Here is a 19423-nt window from a genome sequence, read left to right as displayed (position 1 = left end):
GAGTTAGCCGCGTCAGTCCGTTGCTGCAAAACAGTAAAGAGTAGGGCTTTTTTTGTAGCAGGAATTCCTTTGCATATTAGGCCACACACCCCAGTATAGTCAATACTTCAAGAACTTACAGCAGGCCCTGTAAGAAGAGTCCTGGAAGCTCCGGAAGGATTGGCTACATCAGGGGTGTGTGGCCTAATATGCAAAGGAGTTCCTGCTCCAAAAAAAAAAAAAAAAGCCCTGGTAAAGAGTCCAGTAGTACCTTTAATACCAATAAATTTTATTGCAGCGTAAGCTTCCGAGAAACACAGCTCTCTCATCTGACGAAGACAGCTGTGCTTGAAAGTGTATGCTACAATAAGTCTTAAAGGTGCCACTGGACTACTATTCAGGACTGTCTACTCGGTTTCAAAAACTTGGTGACTGCTGCTCAGTGGGAGAACCACATGCCTCACATGCTCGGCGGGGGGGTGGTGGTGGTTCAGGAAGCACTAGGATCCTGCGGATGGCTGGAGTAGACCGGAGTCCCCAACACTGTGTCACTGGGCACCATGGTATCCATCAACACCTTTCCTAGTGCCTGTTAAATGTTTTTAGAAAGCAGGCAGAGCTATTGGCCGTTGGAAATTTGATTGCCATACAGATTTTTTTAAAAATACTGCTTTGGCAGCAGCTACCACCACAGAAGTAGGATCTTCATGGCATGACTGAAGGTAAACTGCAGTAGCAATTTTGGGGCTGGCCCCGCCTCCTAAGGCAGCCGTTTTTGTGCTGGTGCCCACTACTGCTGTCAGAATTCCAAAGGTGCCCACAGGCACAGAAAGGAGGGACGGTGGCTCAGTGGCAGAGCATCTGCTTCGCAAGCAGAAGGTCCCAGGTTCAATCCCCGGCATCTCCAACTAAAAAGGGTCCAGGCAAATAGGTGTGAAAAACCTCAGCTTGAGACCCTGGAGAGCAGGGGAGGGCCGGTGGCTCAGTGGTAGAGCATCTGCTTGGGAAGCAGAAGGTCCCAGGTTCAATCCCCGGCATCTCCAACAAAAAAGGGTCCAGGCAAATAGGCGTGAAAAGCCTCAGCTTGAGACCCTGGAGAGCTGCTGCCAGTCTGAGTAGACAATACTGACGTTGATGGACCAAGGAGGGTCTGATTCAGTATGAGGCAGCTTCAGATGTTCATAAAGGTTAGGAACCCCTGATCCAGGGGTGTCGAACTCATTTGTTATGAGGGCCAGATCTGACATAAATAGGACCCTGTTGGGCCGGGTCATGTGTCATAAAAGGTAATGCCAGGTAGCAGAGATACAAACTTTATAAAGGACACAAACACAATATTTTTTTTTTTAAAAAAACTTGAAATAAACCATGCTTAAAACATTAGCACTTGTTGGCCTTAAAGGTGTTTTCTTTGTATCTCTCCCATGGGATCCAGGGAACTGGGCAAAGGAAGCTCTGGCTCTTTCCTTCCTTCCCTGGGGGACAGGAGGGGGAGGAGCCTCAGCCAATAGAAGGAAAAGAGGCTTGGCTCAGTAGCTCTGCTGTGCAATTGAGAGAGCCTGCCAAAGCAAGCTATTCCTCCCCCCCCTTCCTCCCTAAGGGAGGAGCCTCAGCCAATGGAGAAAATAAGAGGCTTTGCTCTGTAGGTCCTGTGTGACTGAGCAAGTCTGGCAAAGCAAGAGAGAGGGAGAAGGAAGCAGATGGCAGCCAGTTGCTCGGGGGCCTGATAGGAGCCCTCCAGGGGCCTGATTCGGCCCCCAGGCCATATGTTTGACAGCCTTGCCCTGGCTGCTAGTAACTTTGGTGCGAGAGCGTAGTCAGACTGTTAGGGAAGCAAAACCTTGGGATAGCTTTCTGCTTTCCTACCTCCGGATATTCATTGATGCCACGCTTTCCCAAGTGTTGGTTTTAGGATTGTAGCGCTCCACCGAGTTAAGGCAGCTGGTCCCGTCATTGCCCCCCGCCACATACAGCATCCCTTCCAACACAGCCACGCCAGCACTGCTGCGACGACTCAGCATGTTAGCAATCGGAGTCCACGTGTTTATCTAGTGGCAGGAGTTAGCAAAGGAAGGGGGTGTAAGGAAATGAGACAAAGAACAAAGGGATTGTTTCTCCATCACCGCCTGCTTTCTTGCACAGTCACTGCGAATCATCACTAGGGAAGTTCAACCATGGTTTGGCATGATGGCTGAACTGAAAAACCACGGTTTGCGACCAGACGGCAAAGGACAGAAGTCACGGTTTGAATCGGGTTTGCAAACCAGGGCTTCTGCCACTTTCATGTCTGCCACTGATGCCCAACAGCACTAGCACCATTCATCTTCCCAGCCAGGCTCGGGGCTAGGGGTTCTGGCGCCCCAGGCTGAACCCCACGTGTGCAAAATGTGCGCAGCCTGATGACATCACCAGAAGTGACATCATTGGACCATGCATGCTTCGTGCAAACGCTCAGCCCATCCCTTTCCTGCTTCAAGGGGAGCCAGGAAGAGGCTGCATCCTTCTTTCTTGTGAAGAAAGAAGGATGCATCCTCTTCCCAGGTCCCTTGAAGAAAGAACGTGCAGCCTGCCCTGCCCCTTGCCTGGCCCTCTCCCGCTTCAGAGGGACCCGGAAAGAGGTCGCCTCCTTCTTTCTTGCTTCTTCCTGGCTCTCTCTGAAGCAGGAGAGGGTAGAGCAAGGGATGTTCAGGTCGGCGTGAGCAGGGACAGGGCACTTGCCCCCGTCCCCCGTGGCAAGGTGGCACCCCAGGCGGCCACCTACTTCGCTGACTCCCATGTGCTAGCTCTGTCCCCAGCACTTCACCTTCAGTGACACCCTCTACATCAGGGGTGGGGAACCTTTTTTCTGCCAAGGGCCATATGGATATTTATAACATCATTCGTGGGCCATACAAAATTATCAACTTAAAAAACAGTGCTCCGCCAAGGGAGAACGATTCAGGCCGGCAAAATTAATACAAATAATTGTTTTTCTATTTGAAGTCATGTGGGGAGAGCCTAACCTGGCACACACACGCACACGGCCCGCTGCCCTAGGCAAATGGATAGGTCCAGGGCTTTTTTGTAGAAAAAGCCCAGCAGGAACTCAGTAGCATATTAGACCACATCCCCTAATATTAGCATATTAGGTCACACACTCATTAGCATATTAGGCCACACCCTCTGGGATAATCAAGTGCAAACTGAACTGTGGCAGTAACTTTTCCAGGCCCTGCAGCAATTCTGGCTGGCCAGCCAGGCTGCCGCACAGTACATCTGGGCTCTATGATCTCTGCCTGGCCCTGGGGGGGTTGCTGCACAACATGGCTGGGCCCCACGATCCTCGCTGGCCAGCCAGGCCCCGGGGAGGCTGCTGCACAGCACGGCTGGGCCCCACGATCCTCGCTGGCCAACCAGGCCCCAGAGAGGCTGCCACATGGCTCGGTTCGACCCAGCAATCCCCGAGGGCCATACCAAGTGACCTCAAGGGCAACATACGGCCCTTGAGATAGAGGTTCCCCACCCCTGCTCTACATCACCCACAGAATAGGGACGCCTGTAACCTAATTCCTCCCTCCCTCTCTCCCACCCCACCTCCTATTGTCCTAACTCGTTCCAATGCTTTGCCTCTTCAAATTTGCATTTACCTGCGGCTCGTATTTCTCCACAGTGGCCAAATGGGACGAACTGTCGTAGCCCCCAACAGCGTACAGGTTGCCATCTGTAAACAAACCCCAGAATCCATTAGACACCGTAACAGAAAAAGCCACTCTGAAGACCATCGTTGGGTTGCGTTCTGCTCAATGAGGCAGGCAATGGCCTCTCCCGCTGCAGTCTTTAGGCTGAGGCTCCCATAACGTTAACACTCCTCCTTAAAAAGCCATTCCCCACACACAGAAAACTAGCATGTTAGGGAGAAGGCTAACCCCCCCCTCCCTCCGTGCTGTCTAATCTTCAAGGCAAAGAAAGAACCACCTCCCAGTACGGTACAGCTCAAGGGCAGGCCGGCCCTCGCAGTGAGAACTAAGCCCGAGAGAGGCAGTGTTCTGAGGCGTACAGAAACACGAGACCAAAAGCAATTAACAGCCATCGCCCAGGCTCCAGTTCTGAGACAGGCCCCTCCGGGAAGATTATCTCACGGAGCACGGACGCAGCGTTCCTTCCTGCCACTCTGTGGCGGGCTCCTCTGGTTGGGGGGGTGGGGGGCTCATTAAACATTCATGAGGCGATTTCTGAACTGTTCCGTGCGTGCCAGACGGCAGCCCAACCAGACTGCCTGCAGGCCCGTCTCCACGGCTTTAGCTTTATGGCACAGCTGGTCCCCTTCCCTGCTGTCAAAATGCAGTTTTTTGACAGGTGAAGCACTGACGGCTCCTCAGCCACCACGGGTACCCACGGTGCATGCAGCGTCCTGACTACCCTGTGCTTGCATTCGTGAGTTAAGGGGGAATAACTAAGTCGTCTGAGGAAGGGTCTGGAAGCAGCAGATCGGAGCAGAAGGAACGCAATTGCCCATGCATGCATATTGCTAAAGGAAGCCGTTCTATTTATTTTTATTTATTTTTTTTATATTTATACCCCACCCTCCCCTGGCGGGTTCAGGGTAGCTAACAATTAAAACGTAAAATTAAATTGTTCCAATAAAATCACAATAAATTATTAAAACATCTCAAACGTACACAGTTTTAATCCCTAGATGGCGTTATTAGAATTTCACGATTTTATGGAATCGTGAAACCTGTCGTTCTGCAAACGTCCCAGGCACAGCTCTGCTGCTTGCACCAGCATCCCAGGTGTGAAGGAGAGCTGTTGCACATATGAACATATGAAGCTGCCTTATACTGAATCAGACCTTTGGTCCATCAAAGTCAGTATTGTCTTCTCAGACTGGCAGCAGCTCTCCAGGGTGTCAAGCTGAGGTTTTTCACACCTCTTTGCCTGGACCCTTTTTTGGAGATGCCGGGGATTGAACCTGGGACCTTCTGCTTCCCAAGCAGATGCTCTACCACTGAGCCACCGTCCCTCCCCCACTTAGTGGTCTACTGCTCCTCAATGAGGGGCAAATGCACCAAGAATGCATGCGGAACTTTACTGTATTTATTATATGCAGGACTTTTTTTGTAGCATGAACTCCTTTGCATATTAGGCTGCATCCCCCTGATGTAGCCAATCCTCCTGGAGCTTACAGTAGGCCCTGTGCTAAGGGCCCTGTAAGCTCTTGAAGGATTGGCTACAGCAGAGGTGTATGGCCTAACATGCAAAGGAGTTCCTGCTACAAAAAAAAGCCGATTGCATATATTATATAGGCAAATAAATATAGAACACACTAATGCATGTAAACAATTTTTATATGAAACAATATTCAATAGTATTCCAAAAATTCTCTTCTACAAAAAATTGTACAATGTTCTCTCTTTGTTTGCAGCTACACAAAGTCCAATAAATTCCAAAATGGATGTGACTGCTTCCCAGGTGTGGCTGCAAACGGACTGCGCTTCTGTTCTCTTTTCGGAATTTCCTTCTTCAGGCAGCTCAACCAAAGGGTAAAATATTTCAATTGGCTGTGCTCTTGTCTCCCAATGGATCTGGCTCAATGCTCCTATTTGCCCTGGGCTTCTCTTGAAAGGGCCAGCTTTTGTATATATTATATGGCAGAGGTTCCCAGACTTTGTTTTGCATTTGTATATGTGCATGTGTGTGTGTTTGTGGACATGGAAGTCATGGTAACCTCTGGTGACTGACCCCTACTGGGGGCCCAGAGGATATTCAGAGAGGTGGCTGAATAAAACCTGTTCCTGGCTCCCAGCTCTGGTATTCCAAGGAGGTCTCCCATCCAAATGTTTGCCAGAGTTGACCCTGCTTAGCTTCCAAGATTGGGCTTGCCTGGGGTATCCAGGGCAGGCTGCCAGCCTTCACGAGTCTGTGGGCGCCTTTTGAATTTTGAGCAAGAGGGATGATTGTCTGCCTCTCCAAAATGGCTGCCACAGAAGGCGGGGCCAAATGCGCAATGGTCACCTCTGGTCAGAGAGCCCAGTGGAATATGTCCCTCCACACACACCCTGGGAAGAAGGAAATCCTGAAGGTGGAATGGACCTATACACAGGCTAAGGAAAGTCGAGGTGCTAACCGATCCTGCAGTGGAAAACTTTTTCATCTGAAAGAGGGCAATATGTTGTCCAAGGCTTTCACGGCCAGAGTTCATCGGCTGTTGTAGATTTTCCGGGCCCTGTGGGCGTGGTCTTGGCATTGTGAGACCTGACGTTTTGCCAGCAACTGTGACTGGCATCCTCAGAGGTGTAACCCAGAAAACTGGAGTTCTCTCTGGGTCAAATGGAGAAGGTGGTAGGCAGGTAATTTATATCTACTCAGGCAGGTGGAGTGGGACTGAGTCATTATCTTGTGGGAGCTTCCTGGGCTGTGACATGCTAATGAAGGAGCTTACCTGAGGGGGTTCCGATCCATATACAAAACAACCCCCTCAGGTAAGCTCTTCCACTAGCATGTCACAGCCCAGGAAGCTCCCACAAGGTAATGATTCAGCCCTACCACACCTGCCTGAGTAGATATAAATTACATGCTACCAACTTCTTCTCAATTTGACCCAGAGAACACTCCAGTTTTCTGGGTTAGACCTCTGAGGATGCCAGTCACAGTTGCTGGTGAAACGTCAGGTCTCACAATGCCAAGACCACGGCCACACAGCCTGGAAAAGCTACAACAGCCAATGAAAGAGGGCAGCCAATAACAAGCCCTGACTTACGACGGCCCTGCCCACTTTCTGAAAAGCTTAGTGGTTATCAAGGGAAGTGCTGGGGGGGCACCGTTGAGCCCATAGGCACCACGCTGGGGAACCCTGTTAGACGATTTCATTGCATTTTAAACAACTGTACCATCTGCCTTGAGTCTCAGCAAAAAAAGTGTAGTCTAAAGGTAGTAGTACATAAGAAAAGCCATGTTGGATCAGGGCAATGGCCCATCCAGTCCAACACTCTGTGTCACATAAGAACATAAGAGAAGCCATGTTGGATCAGGCCAGTGGCCCCTCCAGTCCAACACTCTGTGTCACATAAGAACATAAGAGAAGCCATGTTGGATCAGGCCAGTGGCCCCTCCAGTCCAAAACTCTGTGTCACATAAGAACATAAGAGAAGCCATGTTGGATCAGGCCAGGGGCCCCTCCAGTCCAACACTCTGTGTCACATAAGAACATAAGAGAAGCCATGTTGGATCAGGCCAGTGGCCCCTCCAGTCCAACACTCTGTGTCACATAAGAACATAAGAGAAGCCATGTTGGATCAGGCCAGTGGCCCCTCCAGTCCAACACTCTGTGTCACATAAGAACATAAGAGAAGCCATGTTGGATCAGGCCAGTGGCCCCTCCAGTCCAACACTCTGTGTCACATAAGAACATAAGAGAAGCCATGTTGGATCAGGCCAGTGGCCCCTCCAGTCCAACACTCTGTGTCACAGTGGCCAAAAAACCCCCCAAGTGCCTTTAGTAAATAAAATAAACCTTTAGTAAATAAAGGTGGCTTTACCTAATGTTGCCACCCGGACGTATCTCCTCCTGGTACTCATGGCGGCAATCGAAGTCCAGGTTCCTGTTAGGGGATCGTACCTTTCGGCACTGGGGGAGGCCAAGACAGAGAAATGGGTCAAGAATTAACAGAGGCAGCGGGGGGATAGTAGCCATGTTGTGCATGGGATGGTTTCGTAACTGCATTAGTGTATTGTTTATTCAAGGTGTTTTCGTGAATCCAGTTTGTATTACACATTGCTACTGTTTTGTAAACTGAGAGAGTGTGTTCCTTTCTACGTTTCTGTACCTCCGTCAAGCAGCGTTCCCTCTAAGCTGAGTTAGTGTGAGCTAGCTCACAGTTTTTTAGCCTCCGGCTCACACATTTATTTTCTTAGCTCAGGAAAAATGGCCCTGGAGCAAGGTAATAGATGCAGCAGCTCACAACTTTATTGCCAGTAGTTCACAAAGTAAAATTTTTGCTCACAAGACTTCGCAGCTTAGAGGGAACACTGCCTCCATGGCCCCGATCATTTCTGAGGCTTAAAAAAAGTCACAGAAGTTAAGGGCTTTGAACAGGCTATTGTTCTAAAAAATACTTCTATCCCATGCTTTCAGTTGATTGAGTCCCAAGGAGGTTAATAATTAGCAAGAATTTCTATTAATACAGTAAGGAATAATTTTAGAAGAAGAAGGTGCAGACACAGCAGCCGCCGAATAAACCTAAGCACAACAAATCCCATAAAACCCAGTTTAGAAGCTTGCTGTCAAAATCCAGGAAGAGCTAAGTATCGGCCAATGAGAAGGGGCGGCTCAGAACAATAGCAGCATGATGAATAAAAGACCAGCAGTCAATAAACATTGCTAGAAAAGGTCAATCCAACATACCAGAGAACAAAACATAAAACAGCCGGGGTAAAATGATACAGATTTCCTGGTACTTGAAACTCATCAGGTTCAATGCCAGATAAACATCGATAGATGGTAGAGGGCATGTCAAAGACAAGGCATTGCAACACAGATAAGACCTCATCCCTTGTGGCTACTCACCCCTCCAACCCCCCCACGGAAGGGGAGGGCACTATGAGTAGAACCCCAATGGTCTGTGGCCAGACTCACATGATTATTTGAGACAGTTCTCAAATAATCAGGTTCCTAAGTTCTGTAGGGCTTTCAACACTCTGGATTTACTTCTGAAGTGCATCAGCAGCCACAGGAATTTTGATAAGTTGTGACCCTCCTATAACTCTTGCTGGGGCCCAAGAGACATTGGAGAAACCTTTTCGACCCACTAAAGGAGAAGAGATTGGATTTATACCTCGCCCTTCACTCAAAGTGGCTTACAATCTCCTTTCCCTCCCCACAACAGACACCCTGTCGGATAGATGGGGCTGCGAGAGCTCTTTTGAAAACTGGAGAGAACAGCTCTGCAAGAGTTATGACTGATCCAAGGTCATGCCAGCAGCTGCATGTAGAGGAGTGGGGAATCAAACCAGGTTCTCCCAGATAAGAAATCCACGAACTTAACCACTACACTAAACTGGCTCTAAAAAATCCTAAAAAGGATGCTGGCCCTTATAGCAAAGACCACCATGACCTCTCGGCAACCTACAGTGGCCTAGTTTCCATCAGGGAGCAGAAGGGACAGCTGGATCTCAAAGGTATCTTCCCTACCTGTTGAGACAGGATGCTCCATCATATCCTCCAGCTGCGTAGAGGAGACCATGTAAAGCCGCCACACCTAGGCAGCTCCGCCTGGTTCCCATGGAAACCTCGGTCTGCCAGGAGTTGGTGACAGGATCGTATGACTCCACCGTAGCCAAGTCAGAGGTTCCATCATAGCTGCAATGAAAGGGTTTTTTTTTTTTAAAGATTCTATGAATTGAACTGCGGTCGGTTCCAAATCTCATCCACAACACCAGTCCCTCAGATTAACAGCTACTGGATTTGAGCAGAACAGCAGCCCAGGCAGACATCAAGCACAGAATTTCTGACACTTACTACAGAGATGCTTCTGGGGGAACCCACAAGGGCTGGAATGATGGGTGTCGACTGCTTCTGATGTCTATGGGGCACAACTATCAGTAGCACGCTACCTTTCTTGGGAAGGACCCATTGGTCAGAAGACAAAGCACACACTTGGTCAAGCAAAAGGTCCCATGCTCAATCACTATCATTTAAATGGATCTCAGGTAGCATTGCTGGAAAAGGCCACTGTCTTGAGACTCTGGAGAACTGTCGCCAACTTAAACACCAGGGACAGCAAAATTCGCTGAACATAAGAGCCATACAGAATAAACATCAGATGTTTGAAAGCCACAAGACATGAACTTCAGGCGTTGGAGGGGGGAAGAGATGGAAGGAAGGAAGAAGGGAGGGAGGGAGGGAGGGAGGGAGGGAGGGAGGGAGGGAAGGAAGGAAGGAAGGAAGGAAGGAAGGAAGGAAGGAAGGAAGGAAGGAAGGAAGGAAGGAAGGAAGGAAGGAAGGAAGGAAGGAAGGAAGGAAAATAAATAGATGGGGAAGGAGAGGTGGAAAGGAAGCAACTTTAACTTCAAATGCATTCTCACTGCTGACTGGCTTGGCAAAGTGATTTAAAGAGACAGATGCCTTCTCCAAGCTGGCCGATGGGGTGTGGGTGGGGTTTTGAGAGCCACAGACTATGTATAAAAGAGCCACAGTTAAGCCACCCCTGCTATATACCCATCAGTCCACCCCAGTGCTGTTTGCCTGGATGTCAGACCAGAAATCTTTCCAAGCTTCTATCAGAGGGTCCTTTTGCTTGATATACCAAGGACTAAACTGGAACTGCATTTTAAGCAGATGCTATAACTGCGATGGATTCTGTTCAGGTGACTGAAGTGCGGCAGCCCAAAAGTATCAACTGTGGGCTTTTTGTAACCCAAGCTCCTTTTCACGTGGGGGTACCGGGGAATTGAACCTAGAACCTTTTATTTTCAGAGCACATGCTGTACTGCTCAGCTACAGTTTCTTCCTGACAAAGCCCCTTTTGTCTCCTACAGCAGGATTTCTACAGGATTCTCTGTCCCTCACCTTTACCGCTTCCTTGAAAAAACATGCTTTGTTAAAAGTTGCCTCGCCTCGGCAGAGAATTCCTCCTTACCCGCCCACGGCATACAGCTTGTTCCCAATGGCAGCGACGCCCACCCTGGCCCGGCGGGTGGACATGGAAGCTACCATATGCCAGCGGTCTGTGCGGGTGTCGTAGGCCTCACAATCACCATGGATGGCAAAAAGGCTTCCCCCACCTGTCAAAAAACACCAGGGGGGAAAAGTGAATATCCAAAATCCAGTGCCGGAACCACAAATTCATGCTTGGTTCTGAGAAGAATTGCAGATTTATACCCCGCCCTTCTCTCTGAATCAGAGAGCGGCTTATAATCTCCTTTACCTTCTCCCCCCACAACAGACCCCCTGTGAGGTAGGTGGGGCTGAGAGGGCACTCACAGCAGCTGCCCTTTCAAGGACAACCTCTGCGACAGCTATGGCTGACCCAAAGCCATTCCAGCAGGTGCAAGTGGAGGAGTGGGGAATCAAACCCGGTTCTCCAAGATAAGAGTCCACGTACTTAACCACTACACCAAATGAGCTCTCTAGAAGATAACTAGAATGATGAAAGGGTTGGAACACTTTCCCAATGAAGAAAGGCTGGGGCTCTTTAGCAAGGAGAAACATTGACTGATAGAGGTTTACAAGATTATCCACAGGATAGAGAAGGTTGAGAAAGTACTTTTCTCCCTTTCTCACAAAACAAGAACTCGTGGACACTCAATGAAATTGCTGAGCAATTGAGTTAGAACGGATAAAAGGAAGTACTTCTTCACCCAAAGGGTGATTAACACATGGAATTCACTGCCACAAGAGGTGGTGGCAACTGCAAGCATTGCCAGCTTCAAGAGGGGACTGGATAAGCATATGGAGCAGAGGTCCATCGGTGGCCATTAGGTACAAGGTATAGATGGAACTCTGTCTGGGGCAGTGATCTTCTGTATTCTTGGTTATTGGGGGGCAACAGTGGGAGGGCTTCTAATGTCCTGGCCCCACTGATGACTTCTTGATGGCATCTGGTATTTTGGCCACTGTGTGACACAGAGTGTTGGACTGGATGGGCCATTGGCCTGATCCAACATGGCTTCTCTTATGTTCTTCTGTGACACAGAGAGTTGGACTGGATGGGCCATTGGCCTGATCCAGCATGGCTTCTCTTATGTTCTTCTGTGACACAGAGAGTTGGACTGGATGGGCCATTGGCCTGATCCAACATGGCTTCTCTTATGAGAAGATGAAGTCACTATGCAGGGATTTGTAGGTTTGTTTTTTGTGGGGAGGAAAAAAGATTGGCATGCTGACACTATCAGGAAACGTTACATCTCTTTATCAGGGGTGTCAAATATATGGCCTGCGGGCTCGAACTGGCCCATCCAGGGCTTTTATCTGGCCTACGAACAACTGGTCATTACCTTTATTGCCAGATGATAAAGGCTGTGCATTATGCCCCTTTATACTGTCCCAATGCTAATGAGTAATGGGCAGTGGAAATGGAAGGGTAGGAAATGGAAGGGTAGGGAGAGACTTTACTGCTCAGCACACCATCCATCCCCCCATCCATCCCACAATCCAAACACCTTCTCCCATGACTCCTGGACTTGGCTATTCTTCCCTTACCCACAGCGAAGAGAACAGTGCTGGCTCCTTCACAGCGCCGGGGCCGAGTCCTGCTGTTACTGAGGACTCCTCTCTGCTCCGGCATGAGGTGATACTTGAGGGCCTCAATCAGAAGGTCTTTGCACTCCGAATGGTGCCTCACGAGCAGTTCCGTGTCAACGTTGCTCATCAGGAAGTCCCGGCTCAGAAGAGGCAGCCGGACACACTTCATGAGCTGCGAAGAAAGAAGACTCAGTAAAAAGCACAAGATCCGCATCCAGCTTGTGTGTGGACAGGCGGAGATCGAGAAATGCCTTTCTATAAATCGCTTCTCTCCAAACAACAGCTGCCTGAGATGCTTACTCCATTACTTCACTGGGTAACCTTCAAAATGTACAACTCACAGGGCAGGGGTGTCGAACTCATTTGTTATGAGGGCCAGATCTGACATAAATGAGACCCTGTAGGGCTGGGCCAAGTTGGGCTGGGCCATGTGTGTTCCTATCTAAGATTAGGTAGCAGAGATATAAACTTTTTTAAAAGACACAGACAAACACAATTAAAGATTCTTTTAAAAAAATTAAAAATGCTTAAAACATTTGCACTCCTTGGTCCTAAAGGTGCTTTCTTTATATTTCTCCCATGGGATCAAGGGAACTGGGCGAAGGGAGCTCTGGCTCTTTCCTTCCTTCCCCAGGGGACCAGGAGGGGGAGGAGTCTCAGCCAACAGAAGGAAGAGAGGCTTGGCTCAGTAGCTCTGCTGTGCAATTGAGAGAGCCTGACAAAGCAAGCTCTGCCTCTGCCCCCCTTTCTTCCCAAGGGAGGAGCCTCAGCCAATGGAGAAAGCAGAGGTTTTGCTCTGTAGCTCCTGTGCGACTGAGCAAGCCTTGCAAAGCAAGCTGTTATGCAGAAGGAAGAGAAAGGGAGAAGGAAGCAAGAGAAAGGGAGAAGGAAGCAAGAGAAAGGGAGAAGGAAGCAGTCAGTTACTCGGGGGCCTGATAGGAGCCCTCCAAGGGCCTGATTTGGTCCCTGGGCCGCACGTTTGACACCCCTGCATAGTGCAATTTCTTGCCTTCATCTTCGCAAAGTTAAAGGAAAACGACAACCAGCTGCATCCTGAGGAACTCAGGACCCCGAAAGGGGATCTTGTCAACTTATGTGATGCAGTCACCATAGCTACATTTCTTCTGACACTGATAAGTTAGTTTTCTTTGTTATCAGATACTGATCCATTTGTCACCTTTAGAGTGTCTCTAATTGCCTTGGCTGCTAAAAAAAAACAAAAAACGGAGCCAAAATTGCCTCCTTCGTTGGCTTTACCTGAGATGTCTATAATTTTATAGTACACTGATACTTACCACAAGTTGGTTTATCGGATTTATGATGCTTTTAACTTAATAGTTCAGCTATTCTCTTAGCATGATTCCGCTTTAATATTTTATCAGCTTAAACCTAACTGTTTTTACTTCAGTATTTTAGCAATATACTCAAGGTCGTAATCGTTGCATTATAACCTACTTCACCCGTTGTTTTGTATTTTTATTTGACCATTCCTGATTTTTGTTTGACCACTTTTGATGATACTGCATTTATCCTTGCCTTGTGATGGCCAATGGCCACATCCAATAAAACTGATGCTGATGCTGCTATTGCCATAGCAACACAACGCTGGTCAGTGTCCTTCTACTGAGCACCACCATGTGAAACGGCCCTACTTACATGATCTGAAACCGAGGAACCCCGGCTTGTTCTTGTGTCAGTTTAGAAGCTCAGTAACTCTCAATATGGTACAATTCTGAAGATTTAGGCACCAATTAGGGAACAAAGGTCAATAGAAGCAAAGAAAAATAAGCACAGATAGCAGGAGAGGCCAGGGAGGGTGGGCTACGGCCAAGGGATTTGGCTTCCTGAAAAGTGATGACTCGGTAGGCTGAGAGTCATATTTGAGAGGACTTGATCCTCGTCCTTTTCCTTGCTAAGGGAGAGGGGTCTAGTATGACCCCCCCCCTCAAAAAAAGATTCAGAACGATTTTGCACTCACCCTTATGCCGCTCTCACATCCGTCTTCTCACTATTTGTGTCGGGGCTGCAGCAAACATCGCGGTTTTCAAGCAGCAAACAGAAACCGGTTTCTAGCGGTTTCTGTTTGCTGCACGAAAACCGTGGTTTGCTGCAGCCCCGGTGGGAAATCGGGAGGACGCTGTGCTGAGAAGACGGATGTGAGAGCGGCATAAGGGTGAGTGCGAAATCGGCCTTAGTTAAACTTGGAATGCAGTCCAAAGCAGTGTTGATTCCCCACTCCTCCACATGCACCTGCTGGAATGGCCTTGGGCTAGCCATAGCTCTGGCAGAGGTTGTCCTTGAAAGGGCAGCTTCCGTGAGAGCTCTCTCAGCCCCACCCACCTCACAGGGTGTCTGCTGTGAGGGAAGATGATAAAGGAGATTGTAAGCCACTCTGAGAATGTGATTCAGAGAGAAGAGCAGAGTATAAATCTGCAGTCGTCTTCTTATTCTTCGAAGCGATATATGTGACATGCTACTGATGGGATAGTTAAGCTTCCTGTAGTGTTATTTTCACCCACGTGGGAGGGAGGCTCATAATCCAGCCAGATCTGAACAGAGAAAAATCTCCTTCTGTTTTAAGATCAAATCAGGATCATTTTTGAGGAAGCGGAGGAACTGCTGAGACGTGACATTTCTGCTGCAACATTCTTCATGGGTAAAGTTGTGCTGTGACAGTAATGCCACGTGGCAAGACATATGGGATTACTTTACCCAGCGGTCACCATGAATAAAATAAACCTTGCTGAGCCCATCTTAGTTTCTGCTGCCGCTTCCAAGAAATGGAACACACTGGGTTCTCCCTCAATAACCTCACAACAGCCTAAAATGAGAGCCTAAAATGAGTAAGCTGAGGCTATCATCCTTTGGTTATCAAACGAGAAGACAAGAGTCACTGGGAAAGTTGAAAGCAGCTAGGAAAAGAAAAGGAATAGCTGAGGGCAGCAAGTAAAGACGACGACACAAATTAAGATGGATTGATTCAATAAAGGATACCACAGCCCTGATAGGACGTTTTGGAGGTCATTAACACGTAGGGTTTCCATAAGTCGGAATAAATTTTATGGCACAACACACACGCAGGTTAGGATAAGAGACAATAACTCCCTAAGAGGATGGCTCAGGTGAGAGACTGTGATTTCTCCAGTACCACCCACAGGGAGGTGCATAGCTTAGTGGGGATTTGGTCCCAACTTTCTGACATCACAGCCCAATATTTTTGCCACTGCATATTGGCAGGAACGCTAAAACACCCTGTCACATTAACCGTGAAGGGTAGGGAGAAAAAACCAAGCCAGTTTGGTGTAGTGGTGAAGTGCGCGGACTCTTATCTGGGAGAAACGGGTTTGATTCCCCACTCCTCCACTTGCAGCTGCTGGAGCGGCCTTGGGTCAGCCACAGCTATCTCAGGAGTTGTCCTTGAAAGGGCAGCTGCTGTGAGAGCCCCCTCAGCCCCACCCACCTCGCAGAGCATGGCAACCCACCTCAAAAACTTAATTAGACCGCACTGACTTGACTAGCCCAGGCGATCCTGATCTTGTCAGATCTCAGAAGCTAAGCAGGGCTGACTGTGGTTAATACTTGGATGGGAGGCTGTGCTTGGAATACCAGCAGTCGGGAGGCTGGGACAGGCTTATTCAGCCACTTCCTTGAGAACCAGGTTTGATTCCCCACTCCCTCACTTGTACCTGCTGGAATGGCCTTGGGTCAGCCATAGCTCTGGCAGAGGTTGTCCTTGAAAGGGCAGCTGCTGTGAGAGCCCTCTCAGCCCACCCACCTCACAGGGTGTCTGTTGTGGGGGAGGAAGGTAAAGGAGATTGTGAGCCCCTCTGAGACTCTTCGGAGTGGAGGGCGGGATATAAATTTAATATCATCTTCTTCTTCTACAGCAGACCCTCGGAAACTACTAGTCAGAGAAATATCTTCACCCAGCACCTTCTCCTTAGATCCTTTAATACAGCGGTCCCCAACCTTTTTGACACGAGGGACCAGTTTTGTGGAAGACAATTTTTCCACGGGCCGGGGGGGCGGGCAGAGGAATGGTTTTGGGATGATACAATTGTGCACTTTATTTTGGTGTGGTGGTTAAGCGTGTAGACTCTTATCTGGGAGACCTGGGTTTGATTTCTCACTCCTCCACTTGCAGCTGCTGGAATGGCCTTGGGTCAGCCATAGCTCTCGCAGGAGTTGTCCTTGAAAGGGCAGCTGCTGTAAGAGCTCTCTCAGTCTTACCCACCTCACAGGGTGTCTATTGTGGGGGAGGAAGAAAAAGGAGATTGTGAGCTGCTCTGAGATTTGGACCACAGGATATAAATATATATAAATCCAATGTCATATTATTATTACATTGCAATATATAATGAAATATTTATACAGCTCATGGCCCAGTTGCTAACGGGCCACGGACTGGTACCGGTCCATGGCCCGGGAGTTGGAGGCCCCTGCTTTAATAGACAGCAAAAGGGAGTGAGCCAGCCACAGATCTTGTAATGAAATGCGTGCAAGCCCTGATTTAGATAGCCCAGGCAAGCCTGATCTCATAAGATCTCAGAAGCTAGGCAGGGTCGACTTTGGTTAGTACTTAGATGGGAGGCCTCCTTGGAATACCAAGAATTGGGTTAGTATTGGATGGGAGACTGTTCTTGAAATACCCAGCTGGGAGGCCGGGGCAGGTTTATAAAGCTACCTCCCTGAATATCCTCCAGGTCCCCAGTAGGGGTCAGTCACCAGAGGTCACCATGACTTCCAGATGCACACCCACCCCACACAAAATTATTTAGACCATCTGTACTCCGCATTATCTTTAAATAAATTCAAAGGGGTGAAGAACGACAATTGGACCACAGTGACACAACATAAACTGGTTGTTCTGCCAGGAAATGCAATCGCTGGTGGAAAGAAAGGAAGGATCCTTCACATGGTTCTTTCTGTTGGTCACATGAAACAGGTTACAGAGGACAGACAATAGGAGAGCGAGTGGGGGGAATGCTTTGCCCATCCAAACAGAACCCAAAAGCTGCACTGGACTATGTACCCTGGGGATGTGCTGCCTCCTACTGTCCACGTCATGCTTGACCCAGCTCAAGACAGCCCGATAAACTTCTTCTTCAGAGGGCACATTCAGGCTGTCGCTGGAAATGAGGTCCAGAACCTGTGGAGAGGGAAACCTGGGTTAGTTCAGAGATCAGAGGGGAAGGGGAAATGGATTTGAACAAGGTCTATTCCAGGCATCATAGAATCATAAGAGTTCAAAGGGTCCATTCTGCACCATCTTCTATACGACAGCCCTTCAAGTACTTGAAGATGGTGATCATATCACCTCTCAGCCGCCTCCTCTCCAGGCCAAACATCCCCAGCTCCTTCAACCTTTCCTCATAGGACTTGGTCTCCAGACCCCTCACCATCTTCGTCGTCCTCCTTTGGACCCGTTCCAGCTTGTCTGTATCCTTCTTAAAATGTGGTGCCCAAAACTTAACACAATACTCCAGGTGAGGTCTTACTAGAGGAGAGTAAAGCGATACCATCACTTCACGTGATCTGGATGCTATACTTCTGTTGATACAGCCCAAAATTGCATTTGCCTTTTTAGCCACTGCATCACACTGTTGACTCATGTTCAGCATATGATCCACTAAGACCCCTAGATCCTTTTTGCACATACTACTGCTAAGACAAGTCTCCCTCATCCTATAACCATGCATTGGATTTTTCCTACCTTATTGGTTCATGTATCAGTGCTTGTAAACTCTACGCTCCACGGCGCCAGACCCAAACCTGCATATTTTACTTTTAAAATTTCCCCCTGAAACACTTGCTTTTTAATAGAATCTGGAAAAGAGTTGGGGGGGGGGTGCAAAGAGGCACAGCTTAAAATGGGAATTGGCTGCAGCTCAGTGGCAGAGCATCTGCTTGGCTTGTAGAGGGTTCCAGGTTCAATCCTTGGCATTTCCAAATTTTTTAAAAAAGACCAGGTTTTAGGTGATGTGTAAGACCTCTGGCCTGAAACACCGGAGGGCTGCTGCCGGTCTCAGTAGACGCTACGGACCTTTATGATCCGATAAAGGCAGCTTTGTGGGGAAATATCTATGGGTTTGGGGAAAGAGGTAAGGGACATAAAGAGTCCTGGAACATCTCCTCATTCCCCTCCTTCTTAGCCCTTTTCTAGGTATTGAGATTTCTGCAGCTGCTAGTTTTTAATTGCTGCTGTTCCATAAAGGCTAAACGCTTTGATTTGAAACACACACACACACACAGACAAACCCCGCCCCCATGAAACAGAAGATGCACAAGAGCCTGCACTCGATAGGAGAGTTCAGACCTCGGAGAAAAAGAACCCGCTCAACTGTGTAATGGGGCAACCAGTTCTACAAACAGCTGTCTTACATAAATCACAACATCGCAGAAGTTACCGGCTTCCCCAATGAAATCGGCCCTCCAAGCGAGACTGACCCTGGCACGCGAGACCTTTTGAACTCGGATCTTTTCAATCGCCAGGGACAGAACCCCGTGGGCCTTCTGCCTGCAAAGCAAATACTGTACCACGCAGGCAGGCTCATTCCTTGAGCAGCCGTTCTCATATCTCCCCATCTACAGAAAAGCCTGCCATGCCTTATCAAGTACGGGAGGGCAAGTCAGGCCAAACTGGCATCGTTCCACCAATACAGGCAAAGGAGGCCTCATGGAAACATTGACTGCATTTTAATTAACTGCTGTAACACCTCATTAGGTCAGCAAGCGGTGCTCCCTCTAAGCTGAGTTAGTGTCAGCTCGCTCACACATTTTTTGTCTTAGCTTAGGAAAAATGGCCCCAGAGCAAACTAATTCATGCAGTTGCTCACAACTTTCATGCCAGTAAGTCATGAAGTAGAATTTTTGCTCACAAGACTCTACAGCTTAGAGGGAGTACCGTCAGCAAGCCCCCCTATTTCTCAGCTGTGTCCTGGAAAGTAAAGAAGAGTTGGCTATTAAACTGCAAAAACTTCCCCAGCTAGAACACACACAAAAATACCCTCTTCTGGCACAGAGAAATCTCCCCAACCCTGAAGTTCCTTGATCTTGTAACCCTGAGATAACAGCAAACCAAGCTCCTTACTTGGTCACCTACAATGAGTGAAATTTGCTTCCATACGAGCAATGAAGGAGCTTTTAAAGAAGTTCTGTTGTTTTGCTGCCCCTGAACAACAAAGTTGGTAGGACAGTAACTTTGGCAGATTATTTTGTGAAACT

General features: G+C 48.5%; 1 protein-coding gene and 1 non-coding gene across 2 annotated transcripts in view; one reads left to right on the top strand and one right to left on the bottom strand.

The window, feature by feature from the left end:
* KLHL17 (kelch like family member 17) overlaps positions 1-19423 on the bottom strand; it is a 47396-nt gene that overhangs the window by 4906 nt on the left and 23067 nt on the right. Inside the window, exons 5-11 of the mRNA XM_060259325.1 lie at positions 17232-17348; positions 12158-12371; positions 10596-10740; positions 9149-9316; positions 7497-7585; positions 3606-3679; positions 1846-2027 (exon numbers count right to left, since the gene is read on the bottom strand). Coding sequence (XP_060115308.1) covers positions 1846-2027; positions 3606-3679; positions 7497-7585; positions 9149-9316; positions 10596-10740; positions 12158-12371; positions 17232-17348 — 989 coding nt within the window. The remainder of the gene's footprint in view (positions 1-1845; positions 2028-3605; positions 3680-7496; positions 7586-9148; positions 9317-10595; positions 10741-12157; positions 12372-17231; positions 17349-19423) is intronic.
* TRNAA-CGC (transfer RNA alanine (anticodon CGC)) lies at positions 820-886 on the top strand. The gene has a single exon. It is a non-coding gene; the product is annotated as a tRNA-Ala (tRNA).

Source organism: Heteronotia binoei, chromosome 18, assembly GCF_032191835.1.
Source record: "Heteronotia binoei isolate CCM8104 ecotype False Entrance Well chromosome 18, APGP_CSIRO_Hbin_v1, whole genome shotgun sequence".
NCBI lineage: Eukaryota > Metazoa > Chordata > Lepidosauria > Squamata > Gekkonidae > Heteronotia > Heteronotia binoei.
The sequence above is the reverse complement of the archived record's forward strand: the minus strand, read 5'-3'. Positions and strand labels throughout refer to the sequence as shown.